General features: G+C 51.2%; 8 protein-coding genes across 8 annotated transcripts; 2 read left to right on the top strand and 6 right to left on the bottom strand.

Moving 5' to 3' along the window:
- Positions 1 to 471: 471 nt before the first annotated feature.
- Positions 472 to 1,341, bottom strand: COCCADRAFT_23473 (uncharacterized protein; the record flags this gene model as incomplete). Its single annotated transcript, XM_007710641.1, has 1 exon — positions 472 to 1,341. One exon carries the CDS (start codon positions 1,339 to 1,341, stop codon positions 472 to 474), a length of 870 nt encoding a protein of 289 aa, XP_007708831.1.
- A 1,367-nt stretch (positions 1,342 to 2,708) lies between these two features.
- On the bottom strand, positions 2,709 to 2,879 carry COCCADRAFT_87120 (uncharacterized protein; the record flags this gene model as incomplete). The annotated part of the gene is made up of 1 exon (XM_007710699.1): positions 2,709 to 2,879. A coding segment is annotated over one exon (171 nt), but the record flags the coding sequence as incomplete, so codon positions are not given.
- A 539-nt stretch (positions 2,880 to 3,418) lies between these two features.
- On the bottom strand, positions 3,419 to 3,574 carry COCCADRAFT_87216 (uncharacterized protein; the record flags this gene model as incomplete). The annotated part of the gene is made up of 1 exon (XM_007710698.1): positions 3,419 to 3,574. A coding segment is annotated over one exon (156 nt), but the record flags the coding sequence as incomplete, so codon positions are not given.
- A 66-nt stretch (positions 3,575 to 3,640) lies between these two features.
- Positions 3,641 to 5,088, bottom strand: COCCADRAFT_87079 (uncharacterized protein; the record flags this gene model as incomplete). Its single annotated transcript, XM_007710697.1, has 2 exons — positions 3,641 to 4,612; positions 4,666 to 5,088. The coding sequence occupies 2 exons, from the start codon at positions 5,086 to 5,088 to the stop codon at positions 3,641 to 3,643; spliced, it is 1,395 nt and encodes a 464-aa protein (XP_007708887.1).
- Positions 5,089 to 6,271: 1,183 nt separating this feature from the next.
- On the bottom strand, positions 6,272 to 6,712 carry COCCADRAFT_87245 (uncharacterized protein; the record flags this gene model as incomplete). Its single annotated transcript, XM_007710696.1, has 1 exon — positions 6,272 to 6,712. A coding segment is annotated over one exon (441 nt), but the record flags the coding sequence as incomplete, so codon positions are not given.
- A 170-nt stretch (positions 6,713 to 6,882) lies between these two features.
- COCCADRAFT_87040 (uncharacterized protein) lies at positions 6,883 to 7,368 on the bottom strand (the record flags this gene model as incomplete). The annotated part of the gene is made up of 2 exons (XM_007710695.1): positions 6,883 to 7,139; positions 7,188 to 7,368. The coding sequence occupies 2 exons, from the start codon at positions 7,366 to 7,368 to the stop codon at positions 6,883 to 6,885; spliced, it is 438 nt and encodes a 145-aa protein (XP_007708885.1).
- A 2,551-nt stretch (positions 7,369 to 9,919) lies between these two features.
- On the top strand, positions 9,920 to 10,096 carry COCCADRAFT_87138 (uncharacterized protein; the record flags this gene model as incomplete). Its single annotated transcript, XM_007710694.1, has 1 exon — positions 9,920 to 10,096. The coding sequence occupies one exon, from the start codon at positions 9,920 to 9,922 to the stop codon at positions 10,094 to 10,096; it is 177 nt and encodes a 58-aa protein (XP_007708884.1).
- A 385-nt stretch (positions 10,097 to 10,481) lies between these two features.
- Positions 10,482 to 12,622, top strand: COCCADRAFT_87185 (uncharacterized protein; the record flags this gene model as incomplete). Its single annotated transcript, XM_007710693.1, has 4 exons — positions 10,482 to 10,596; positions 10,659 to 10,675; positions 10,747 to 10,857; positions 10,910 to 12,622. The coding sequence occupies 4 exons, from the start codon at positions 10,482 to 10,484 to the stop codon at positions 12,620 to 12,622; spliced, it is 1,956 nt and encodes a 651-aa protein (XP_007708883.1).
- Between the last annotated feature and the right edge of the window lie 264 nt (positions 12,623 to 12,886).

Raw genomic sequence — 12,886 nt, 5'->3', positions numbered from 1 at the left:
CCGGTGGATAAGCCTCCTGAGATGAAGGCATGAAAATCATGACAGCTGAACCTAGCCATCTCAACAGCGTGAATAACGTTCAAATGACTGTAAGCGCCGAACTGGGGCTGCATGTTTATGTGTAAAGAAGCGGCCGAAAGTATGTCGTGACCGGGGTCCAGCAAATTAGGGTTTCCTCCGAGTGTGCGTATTTGAAGGCTTCTTTGTATCAATTCAAAATAATTGCTAGAACCGTTTTGACCGCTCGTGAAAGGTGAGCGGTACGAAAGCTAGAAGCGAGTAGGATCTTGGGACATAAGATACTCGGTTACACAGATGGAAGAGTAGTGGTACAAGGTCGCGGATTCATTCTCACGTCTCATCTGTCAAGTAGATGGTCCTAGTGACGACAGAAGTTAGTCACTGCGCAGCTGTTAGAATCACCCCGGAGAACCTACCGGAGATATCAAAAGGCAAACAATTGTGCATAATCTAGTCCATGTAGAAGTCACCCTTGAGGATCCGCTCCTGCATGGCATCGGGAACCTTGGGCTTGGGCATTTCACGAACTGGAGGCTCCATGATTGTAACGCTCTTGGCACGGTGGTGCGTCGGGCCAGCCATACCCAGCGTCGAAGGGGGGCCGGAAATGGATCCCCGCTCGGCTCGTGATCGGAGGTTCTCAGCGAAATTGTAGCCCTCGCCTGTTGAAGACGACGTTAGCGAGTAGTTTCCAAGTACAGTCTCGGCATGTTCCGCAATAGTTGATGGCCAAATGTACGAAATGGATGTGGATCGCCGGGAGTGGGAATGGGTAAAGGGGCGGAGTAGTGAAGAGGATGAGGGCAATGACTGTGACAATGAAGACAGACCTCGACCTCGACCAGTCGGGGGAGAGGAAGCTTTATGGATGATGGGTGGTCTACCATTTGGGTTCCCAACGCCTCCGTTGCCCTGCCTGACGTCCCGCATTGCACGAGCTCCGAAGCTCAGCCGCCGAGCAAATGGTGTTGCTGGGTTGCTGCTGGCCGAAGGGCCGAAGTCGTCCTCGAAAGGACTCTCATCGACAGAACCAGAGTTGGCGCTAGAGATGCTCTCAGTGCGGGTCCGCGGGGTTTGGAGGAAGGGCGAGGTTTGGCCAGGCGAGGCTCCTAGACCAATCGTGGTCAGTGAGAGCCTTCGCCGCTGGGCGTTGGCAGCAGCTGTAGTAATGGGACCCGAGGACTGCTGTACACCAGATGGTATGCCTGCAATGCTGTTTGACCGACCAAACAGGTCATGGAATGTCTGGCTGGTGATTGAGGCCCGTCGACGAGGGTCTGGAGAGTGGAGGGGAGGGGAGTTCCGGTCGTTGGAAGACATTGTTGGAGAGGGCGACGCTGATCAGTTTGTGACGGTGTACGTATATGAGTGCGTGCGTATGTGGTCTAGTAACAGCAGAGCGGAAATGGTATGGGTGGTTTGCAGAGTTGGAACAAAGAGTATAGAGAGGAAAGGCAAGGAGGGTGGGATGATTGATATGGCACTAGACGCACAGACAGGGTCCTCAGATTGTCGTACGTCAGCGGGGTCAATGGCGTGATAAGCGAATCACTCTCTGGCGGGGAATCGCAACTGAAGCAAAGTAGTGTGACAGGAGACTAACAACAATAGGCAAAGATGAAGAGGTCGGAGAGGGAAGGGAAAGCAGGAATGATAGACAGGAGAGTAATATCGGAGGAGCAGTACACGTCTTAGCTGCGTTTCCCACAAGATAGTCTTTGCGCTAGTTCCGCAACAGGCTTAGCGCATCTCGTTTCCCCGCAGTGCTTGGACAGCCATGTGGATGGAGGGTGCAGTCGTCGCTCCCCACGACCAACCACGTCGGCAGGCAACTCGAGCCTAACCGCTGCTCCCCGCAGTAGAGCCCAGTCGGCCCACCCTCAGGTGTCCACAACGACTATCACGATCACCAAGCTTCATTTCCTAGCTAGCACAAGCTTCGTCTACGAGCCACCTTGCCACTTCACATGCTTGTTGTTGCTTACTTGTCCATGTATCCGCATCTCGTTCGGGCCATATATCATATCAGCCACCTGCACATAGCATTCGGGGTGCCATGCGCCTCCAGCTTCTCTTTTTTAGTCGTTTTTTTATTTTATTTTATTTGTTTTTCGCTCAATCCTTCGGCCCCTCCTGAAGGGTGAACGTGCATGAGCTCCCGCTCATTATCTTGGGAAAGTCATGCGGTCAGTCTAAGTGGGCAGTTCCATGGTGACGGGGCGCGGCGAAATTTCTGGCGGAAGCATCCTTTCGGTCACTTACATCGCTTACTGCGGGGGGAGGGGCTGGCAACAAGGATCAGGCAGTCGGAATGAGTAGCTGGGGTGTATAAACTCCACATCTTGTTGTCAAGAGCCCTGCAATGTAGAAAGTATTGCACATTGCGGCACTAACGTATTGGCTTACTCCTTCTCACTACGAGTGTACAACAAAGAGAAATACGCTTGTGAAAGGGTGTGTACTCCTAGTGTGTACTACGACGTTAGCAAACCGGATTAGCCGGCGACTTACATATACCCATGACGAAGTAGGTCTACTACACATGGATGCGTCTCCAATGAACGGCTCTCGTAGACGTCCAACACTGATTCTCCTGGCTTGCTCATCATCGAACGCTGGCCTCCCACATCCGGGCAGAGGTAGTGCTTGAGTTGACAGTGCTCTACGATTTCTACAGGTGTATAGAGCTATCTGACACGGCGCCTTGCAGGGTGCTGTAATTCATCCTGCCGGCACTGCATAAACTTCAGCCTTCGTCTTGACCATGCATGACGCTCTGTCATGGGCTGCATCAGCTCCACATTGCGTGGCTCGGCGTTGTTGCAGAGATGGTTGTAGCCGGGCGAACACCTAACCCCCCGGAGCCGCTCTCGACGTCGCAGTTTGGCTCTGTAATAGTTGCGGGGCCTGGGCTCAGCTGATGGTCATGGCCTAGACGGAACATGGCGTTGTTCGACATTAGTTAGTCGATACCGAGTTTCACACTTACATCACCAATACTCTGAGACGGCAAGGTTAAACTATCTGGCCAATCACTTGCTTCGTTTTGTCTTAACGAGGTTGTGATAAGAATAGGTTCCGCTAAATCGAGGCTAAATCTTATTTGCTCAAAATACATACACAAAGAGGGTAAGAAGTGAGTTAAATCCCAAGAAGAGTGGCCGGATGAGCAGCCGAAAAGGTGTGTACTGGTGAGCATCCAGAAAGGGTTAAGGATAGAAGAGAAAGGAAGGAAAGGGAAGAGAAGATGAAAATAAAGGTTAAATCATTCGGCGGGTTCGCATGCCGAAGTCAGTTGGTCAGAAAGAGAGGGGGAGGGGAAGTGGGGAAAATGAGGTTGCAAAGACAGACCAAAGTCAGGCGACCCTCAGAAGAGAAAGGCAGTGCGATGAAACCGTCACTGCAAACGGCCATCAACTGGCAGGGAAAGACAAGAAGAAATTAGCTGAGCAAGAAAAGGGACAAGAAGAAAAGAATGGTAAAGGTGCGGGAAACGCAGAATACCGCCAACGCCATTACGCTGAAGAGAATGAAAAAAACGATGCGCCACTTCAAAAAAAACCCCTACCAATGGTTCCTATCACCTGGGTCGTGAAAGTGGTTGATCAGACTGCAGCCATTACTGCATCGCCCTCTTCGGTTCTCGCTCACGAACCTCGGATCCAGGCCTCTTGCGGGGCTCGTAGACAATGTTGCGGAAAATATTGATGTACTGCAACGAGGCGCCATACTCAGTAAGCTTCTTCTCAATGTCCTGTAGGGTCTCCCAATGATTGCGATACACGTCCTCTTGCGGCAAAGACCCAAGGGCGTCAAGGACAAACGGCGAGTCACCGTCATCATAGGCTCCAATGAGCGCGACGTAGAGGTTGCTCTGATTGGGGTCAGAGGGAGCTTCCCACTCCCATGTGATGTTCTCATAAGCGTTCTCATTGCGGTCTGTGACGCGGTCGAGGATCTTGATCAAAGCTCCAGCTGCACGAACAGCTACGTCTTCAACCTGTGAGTGATTCTGGTAAAAGTCTTCAATAGCACAGACTAGTGCCGTGAGCTTCTTTGCACAGCTGGGCACATCGAAACGGAGTGCATCCAGGAATGAATTCTTGGTCGGGCCCTTGGCAACGTACTCCTCCAACGCATTGAAGGTCGACTCAATACGGTTATCGACCTTCTCAAAGAAGACGCGACTTTCAAAATCTGGATCGATAATTCGACGCACCCGAAGATATAAGCTAGCGTCTCTGTTGGCATACTCGGTAATGAGGTCCGCCAGATCTTGGTACTTTTTTGAACGCTCAGATGTCAGTGGCGACTCGGGCCATTTGAATTCGCCAGGCAATTCTTCTTGAGGGGCAAAGCAAGAAAGCATGTCAGTGATCGCTTCCCTCATATCCTCGTCATCTTCAGGTACTTCGTCATTTCGATAAACCCACTTCAGATCGTTGGCAATGTTCACTAGGCCTTTGGTGTCCAGTATATTATCCGGCTTTACATCTTCGATCTTGGAGCCGTCTGGTGAAAGATGAAGAGGTGTCTTGACCATATCGTCATAGGCGGTCGACATAATCTGGTCTCCAACCCAATAAATGTGCTTCGGTTCATGTTTAGTTTGGTGTTCAAAACAATGTTAATGAAGATGCATACCTTGCATGCAATACCAGTTTCGTTTGCACCACATGAACATCTCGGTCTCCGTAACTCTCCCCCTATGGCTACCGTGATATCATCGTCAAGATAGAAATACTTCTTAGGGCTTCCATCCGGACTTTCTTCATCCTCAGAGATGGCACAGTATTTCATTCGGATGTCTTTGCCCTCCAGTCCCTTTCTCGCTCTTCTACGCAGGTCGTTGTCGAAAGCCGAGACATTATACTGTAGATTCTTGGTGGATATAACAAGTGAAGGTGTAGGAGAAACAGTAGGCTCGACAGATGGTAGTGGCTGGTCTTGGTTGGAATGCTCTGATTTAGACGATTGTGAGTTGGCTCGCGCTGCCCTTGCAGCTCCGGCACGAGTGGTTACCATGTCCCCTCCTAGAGAGAGTTTTGAGAATTGCTCTGCTGACATGGAGTGTCTTCGTACTGGGGTGCTTCCATACTAAAAGCCCAGTTGATGGACTATATACCAACCCGGCATCCCCGGGCTCCACGCCACAACCTTAGCTGATCCATCGTGTAGGCAGAGAAGACGGTCCATCTCATGACGGCGCTTAACGAGGAGCACATCCGTGCCTCAGAGCGTTGAGACGTATGGAGCGGATGTGGCTTGCTCGGGCAGAGCCGAAGTTGAGGAGAAAAGATGTCGACGCCGCATTTCTGCCTGGCTTACTGGAGCGTCTGTGGTGGCATGGTGACGGACGTTTGCCACAAGTCTGCATACATTGGTCTCTTTGTTGCGTCAATTGTCTGTTTCCGGACAACATAACTTTCATAATATCCACTTTTTTTCACAGACAACACTGGCAATGCGCCAATGACGCCGCATCAAGAGGCGTACTGCCCAGATCTGCTTGCTTCGAAGCGACACAGCCCTTTCCCTATATGGTTAAATTAAGGGCGGCCGATGAGCGAGGGATTGCCTTGTCCAGACAATTATCTCGTTTTGCCGCCGTACCTTCATCTCACAAATGCCGCTAAATGGTCGGGCTCAGTTATCGCAGGCTGACTTGGAGTGATAATGCAAGGCACAATGTTCGCGCACCGCAGTGGGGGCGAGGCTCGTGATCCAACTTGCAGCAGGAACAACAAATTGATGCAAACGCGAATACGTACCGAGGGCCAGTATGCGAGGATGCTTGCTGTCTCGGATAATCAGCGTAGTGGTAAGCCAGGCAGCGAACTCTACCGGGTTTGCAGGCAGCGCTGATCTGGAATGGCAGAAAGCTGGGAACTGACGTAGGTAGGTCTAGCTTCTGCTCAGCCTCGCGGCACGACCGAACCCCTGCCTGCATCCATCAGTCGCTAGCTGAACCTCTGCCTGGTATAAGGCTGACTGAAGTGGGAGGAGTAATACGCTTCTGGTCAAGCTTCTGACCACGTTAATGGATATATCATGCGCGCCGCAAGTCGACGACACCCACACCGCTGAGGGTGCCTTGGGTCGCACATTGCAGGCCTAGTTAGCTTGCAAGCTTCCACTCGAGCTGAGGTCGTCGCTCTGCATCCTATGGCCTTTGAATGATGTTTATTTTAGAAGAGAATTGGGGCTTAGCCATCGGACATACGCCGTCATGAGAAAATGGTGGTGCGGTTTACCAAGGATTAACTGGTCGATGTCCATCAGAGCGCGCTGACCATTCATACCTCAGGCTGTGACAGATCCACGAACTCCAACACACGACACATTCTATCACGTTTCGCACTTGGTCTTCAGCAACGTTTTTAATTAAAAGCGGCGGGGCAAACTTGCGCCTCTTGCATGAGAAAATCCAGAGTCGGCCATTCAGAGGTTTCGAGTAACCGCCGCGCGTGTGAGCGAAGCGGAACAGCCCCCCGAACAACAACAGTGATGACCGAGCAGTGATTGATGTGAGCCCCGAATTGAGACAAGCCCCCAAAACTGTTCGGTGTAGCAAGTGTGTTGGTGGAGAGGGAGTTGGCGATCTGCGGGCATTATCAAATGCTTTCAATACTTGGTAGTGACACCACGACACCCCCAAAAGCACCCATGACTGTGGCCTCGCGCTTACAGCGGGAAAAAATCGGTGCCACAGAATACTAAGAGCTCCGGGTCCCTGAGTCCATGCCGTTGTTCCGGGTTGATCAGATCGATATGCGTTTGCCCTTTTGGCTTTAAAGGAAGGTTCGCCCTAAAAAGTCAGTGTACTTGAATACTGACCAAAATTGCGGTCATACCATATCATCACTTACTGCTATTGTCCTCGGTGGATGATGCATTGTGATGAGTAGAGCCGTTATTCACGTCTTTTTGTGAGCCTCGATGTCTTTGCTTTCCTTGTTCGACCATGTGTCTCATCGAAATGCCACCCCAGGGTAAACCAGAAAGGCTATGGTCGGTATCGATTTCTTCGGGCTTTGGTTGTGCGTATGAGGCTCCGGCTTTTCGTTGGTTCTCTTCCTCTCGTTCGGCCTCCTCCCTCTGCTCCCTTATTCTGTCACCTTCACTTCCTTTAGCTCAAGCATTCGAGGCTGGAGCATGTTACTAACGGAATCTTCTTTGAGCCAGTTTGTTTTGTATCTTTCGTCGCTCACTGCGGTCACTGACGTCGGACCAATCGTTCTTGTCAGTTTCTGATGTTTGCCCACTATGTGTAGACGATTGCTTGGTGGATGATACTGGCTGTTGCGGATTGACCCGCTGGTTATGATACACGTCCTCAGCACACATGAGTGGAGTGATACAGTATGACCCTAGGTTAGCCGAGTGGTTCGCAGCGATGGAACGTTTCTATTAAGCAGTATAGGTCTGTTTCGACGGTAAGTTTTAGTGTGCTCCTTCAATCCATCTATGCTTACAGTAGGAGCGTTGAAGTTCTACGCGTGAACCGAAGTTTCCTTTTACCAGAACTCCAGAATCAATCGTTATTGCCCTTGTTTGAGCCACAAGAATTGGTGATTAAAAAAGAATTGGATCAGTTTATGTTGGATGTTCAATGGTATGTTGAGCAGTCGGGTCTGGCGAGGTATCATTTGTTGCTCTCTAGAACGGGGGGCGCAGGATTAGTATTTATGCTATCGCTCGGTGCCGATACAACTACTTTTTAGGTGTAGGGTGGGGTTGGCGTTATAGTGTTTGAGGCGATACAAGACATCAGCATCCTTCGCTTGCTGTAAAGCTAGGGACATTGACGGCTTTGGGAAATAGGGTAAGCTAGTGGAAAGTACTGTGTGCTTGAAAGGGGACGATCTGCGAGAAATGGCGGCAGACTTTAGAATCCAGCACTGTGGATAGCAAGCTGCTCGTCAGGTATTACGGAACAACTGCATGGACAGGGGTCGTCATCGTAAAAGCTGACCATGTCATTGCAGCCCGGCTTGTGCATCCGGCTAGTACGGGAACTGGGGAACATCGTACATGAAAGCCTGTGCTCGAATCCACAGTGGAATGACGATCGAGTAGATGAAAGGGTGCTATTGGTACGTCCGTACAAGATATTCAACGTGTAGCCAATCAGAAGAAGATATCCATCCAATACTGCATCATTACCGGTCGACGGGTGAATCGAATGACGCCTGAAGATACGCAGTGTCTCAGCCTCACGCTCCCTGGGGCCGAAATGGTGATTTTGCTCGTGTCTCTATATTGGCCCTAGCTGACTGTATGGTCAAAACTCAGCTCAGGGACGTCGTGACACAATAGAAGTAATTTCATTCATTCGCGGTGTTCCCATTTCTGAGATCACTTTAGAGTGTTGGCAGATCTGTGTGATAGGCGATGCAAGTGTCACTGATTTTGCAGGCGATGTGATTGCTGTGAAGTGATAATCGAGTGGAGTTGATGGCGAGAAAGACCGTCATAGGAGGCCGAAGGTAATTTGTTCGGTGCAAGGTCAGAGCAAGGCACAAGACCCTGTATGGAAGGAGCGAATGGTCGGCGATGAGTAGACATGATGGAAGCTGCGGTCGGAATCTGGCTCGCTAAGCCTAACAGGGACGGCTAGGCAGGTGTAATTTGGTCTGATTCGACCGTCTGTGGTAAATCACAAGGCTCAAGGGTTTCCTGACCGCCCTGGTCGCCATGCTACTGTGCATCGACCCACAGTGTGGACGTTTGCCTGCCGTTGTTGGAAAGGTGAGATGCGGTTGTGGTGAAGATGCCGTGTCTATTTTTTTCTGACACTGAGCTCGATATGTCTGGGCTGGCCGAAGGCGGCGTCTGCCGTGCCGTCAACGTGGCGGATCCTTTGGACTCACATGCACTGTTGACTGTTGACCGTACGGTTGGTCGGCATACACTTTCACAAGATGGTGTGATCACGTGTGCACCATAGTCCATGAACCAGAACACTGATGGTACATGTGCTGTGTACAGGTAGGAAAAAGTCGATTTGGCCATGGCATTGAGGGCATTAGATACTATAGCGGCACCAAGCGCACTCGGCTTTGCACCTGCTCAGTGGGGTTGAGTATGGTATGGGCAGCCTGGACGCAGACGAGCGTGTACTTTGATAGCTGACCAGCCTGTGACGGGTGCACGCTCAATTTCACACAGGATGCAATCTGGGAAAAGGAATGTATGTCAAAATATAGTCCTACACATCTAGAAGACGGCAATGGGTAGGGTGGAGAAGACACGGCTCTGCTAAAAACCAATATTAATCTTCCACCGAGAGAAAATGTTGCTTCCAGGCCATAGAGAGCTGAACCTGGGAGCAGGCAATGGTGGCTTGACAGCATGGGCTGTGTAGGGCAGCAGCGCCTCGCCAAACGACAGACATGAATCGTTGGTGATGGGGAGCACGTGCTGCTCGCGGTACACGCAGCTGTTGTTTGGAGGGAGGGAGAAGAGACAGCAGCGGTTTTTTTGAGGTGGGAGAAAACCCATTGTGCTCGGACCAGGTGCTTTGTCATCCGTCTTGGCAGTGTGCCGTTGAAATTCTCACTGCAGCTCCGACTCGACTTTCCTTCTTTACACACAATCATACAAAATGGACGATTAATCAACGGCTATATCGAGCTTACAATCTCTATAGTTGTCATATTTGCGTCTTAGATGAACCCGGCACTTTTAGGCTTTTTGCATCCTTTTCAATGCTGCTTGAAGCCACCTGCGTGACCATACATACCTACATGCTTGAGCTCCCGTTAAGTAGAGTACAACATACTAGACGATACATGCACCTATCAAGAGGCATGTCGCGTGCCAGCCGCCTGGTCGACTTGACACAACCGACTGTCCATGTACATGCACATGTGCTGCTGGCCCAGAGGAGCGGGAGATGAGCATTGAGTCTGCAGGCGTGTCTGGTAATAATCCATCAGCAACTAACGGGCCTTTGCATTGCGTGTCGGCAGCGTCGGCGGCTTGGGAGAGGCGTAGGTACGAAGGCCGTGTCCAATGCCGCCGCCCACCAAGGCCTTGTCGCGTGGGCAAATCGTCCCTGTGCTGTCCGTAGCCGATCGTCTATTCGTGTGGCCATGACGCCGCCTCTGGTGGAGTGTAGCAAAGCTCAGACAGGGGCGTGGTGCTGTATATAGCCCGAGCCGCCGAGACGCAGGGTTCTGGAGCTTTGCGGGATGCCATGTGTGTGTGTGTGTGTGAAGATGGAACAGATGGGCTACTCGTCATTGCGTTTGAACTAAGTGCCCCTTCACCATCTGCCCCTTCTCTACTCATGTCCACCTTTGCCATGGAAACGTCTTTTTTCGCATAGTCATCTTACCAACGCGCCACCTGCCGTCCCTCGAGCCCCCTTTCTCCCCGCGCATTGCTCCCGTGCACCTTCAACCGATCTCCCGACTCTACCTCCGACGCCCAACCGCTTCCTCTCTCGACACGACATGGCGTCTGCCCTGAACAAACGCCAGCAGGCGCGTAACGAGCGCACATTACAGGAACTCATCAAGTCTGTTCCTGGAAATGGAAACTGCGCAGACTGCGGCGCACGCAATCCAGGTATGCAGTCCCCAGGCGCATCTCGTTCCACACATACACACACGCTAACAACGGCTACGCAGGATGGGCAAGCTGGAGCGTGAGTCTCCCACATTCCTTGGCCCGACACCCATCTCCCGACTACGAACCGGACGCTGACATGTGCTATAGCTGGGCATCTTCCTGTGCATGCGATGCGCAGCCTTGCATCGCAAGCTGGGCACGCACATCTCCAAAGTCAAGTCGTTGAGCATGGACAAGTGGGACAACGCCCAAGTTGATGTAAGAGACGCGACACGCAGTATGATTATCTGGGTGCTGATCAATGCTGTAGAACATGAAGCGCATCGGCAATGTCGAGTCCAACAAGACATACAACCCCCGTAACGTCAAGCCGCAAATACCCATCGACATCGACGAGGTAGACAGTGCTATGGAACGCTACATCAGGGCAAAGTACGAGCAGAGAATATACCTCAACGATTCACGGCCAGGCACACGACAAAACACGGGTAGCACGAGCTCAGAAGACCGACCGCCGCCATTACCACCGAAGCCAAGTGGTCGCTTTGGATTCGGGCTGCGTAAAGCCGCAACTTCGCCGCGCAACATAACACCTCCCATCTCCCCAGGCCTGGAAGAATTCCGACAAGATTTGTCCCCGCCCCGAGTAAACAAGCCTTCCCGCGTGTTTGGCTCAAATGTACATACATCCGGCGACGGCATGGACTCCAAATTAGCCACACTTCGGGACATGGGCTTTCCAGACGAAAAGCGCAACTCCACTGTATTAAAGGGTCTAAATGGGAACCTCGATCGAGCAGTCGAGGCTCTGATCCGACTGGGCGAACAAAATCCTGTCAAATCAAGAAGTACCACACCAACTCCGCCTACGAAGCCCGTGGCCAACGGCCTATCTTTCGACAATGCACCCGCCGCCTCATCGTCCACAAATCCCTTTGGTGCTCTAGACGCACAAGCGCAAGCTCCTCAACAGCAGGCATTCTATGGAGGCGCTCAAGGACAGCAGTCATATCCTTCAAATTCCTACAATCCATTCTTATCGCAGGCATCCCAAGGTTACACCCAGCAGCAGGTCCCCCAGCAGCAGCAGCAGCAACGACAGCAAAGCGTTGGATACATGCCAAATCCCTGGGAACAGCAGCAACAGCAGCAAAGTCTCGAGCAATCTTTCCAAGGTATGCAAGTCTCGAGCTTACAGCCTCAACAACAACCCCTGTTTCCAAACCGAACTGGCGGTTATGGACAATCACAAACCTCGTACGCTCAAACGAACCCATATCTCCAACCTTTCGCGCAACCCTCTATGCCACAGGTACCTGAGCAATACAACTCCTTCATGGCACCACAGCAACCACAGTACCAGTCCATGTCAAGCCCTTCAAGTCCAGGAAACCCCTTTCTAAAGTCGTCTCAAAGCCAAATATTCACACCGACCAATATCGCAAACTCGAATCCTTTCGGACAATCGCCCTTCCAGCAGCAGGCAGCACAGCCACAGACAGTTGCACTTCAGCAGCAAATGCCTAACCCATGGTCGCAACAGCAACAGCAACAGCAGCTACAACAACAACAAAGTCAAGTTTCGACTCAGCCAGCAAACCCTTGGCAAAGCCAATCTGGTTACCAAGCCCAGACCCCTGTTCAAAATTACCAGAACCAGCAGCAAAGCTTTCAGAATCAACAACAGTTGTACCAGCAACAAAGTTCCAACCCATTTGATAAGAACGCTTCGATTCTCTCCTTGTACAACCAACCACAAGCGACATCTCAGCAGCCAGCACAGCAACAAGTTCAACCAACAGGTGCACAGGCTCCGGTGCCAGCTGCACCAGTCACGCAAGCACCCGGCCAGTCAAACCCATTTGCTAGCATGTCTGCTGCGCCCCAAGGCCAAGCTTTGTCTGCTGCACAGACACCGGGCGTGAGACATGTTAGCAACGAGAGTGTGGATTTTGCTGGACTAATGGGTGGACGCCATTCGCCTGATGCCTTTTCTGGACTGAGCTCTAGCTTCCGACGTTGAACATGCCTGCTAGATTGTATGACATTGATGTACAGCTAAAGTAGCATGTTTTGTTCTAATTTTGGAGGAAAGTTAATATTGGATATATCGAACGAGTGTTTCGAGGTTGTGCTGGAAGGTTTTGGAAGACTGGCTTGTTGTATGATACCTGGTGGGTAGGAGAGGCGCCACATTACCTATGATCATAATTGCTATCTCATTGTAATTGAGTCTGTGTATGAGAATGTGGTTAGTTATGGATGCTACGTTTATGTGCTGTCTGTA

This window comes from Bipolaris zeicola, assembly GCF_000523435.1.
Source record: "Bipolaris zeicola 26-R-13 unplaced genomic scaffold scaffold_20, whole genome shotgun sequence".
NCBI lineage: Eukaryota > Fungi > Ascomycota > Dothideomycetes > Pleosporales > Pleosporaceae > Bipolaris > Bipolaris zeicola.
This window is presented reverse-complemented; position numbering and strand designations above follow the sequence as displayed.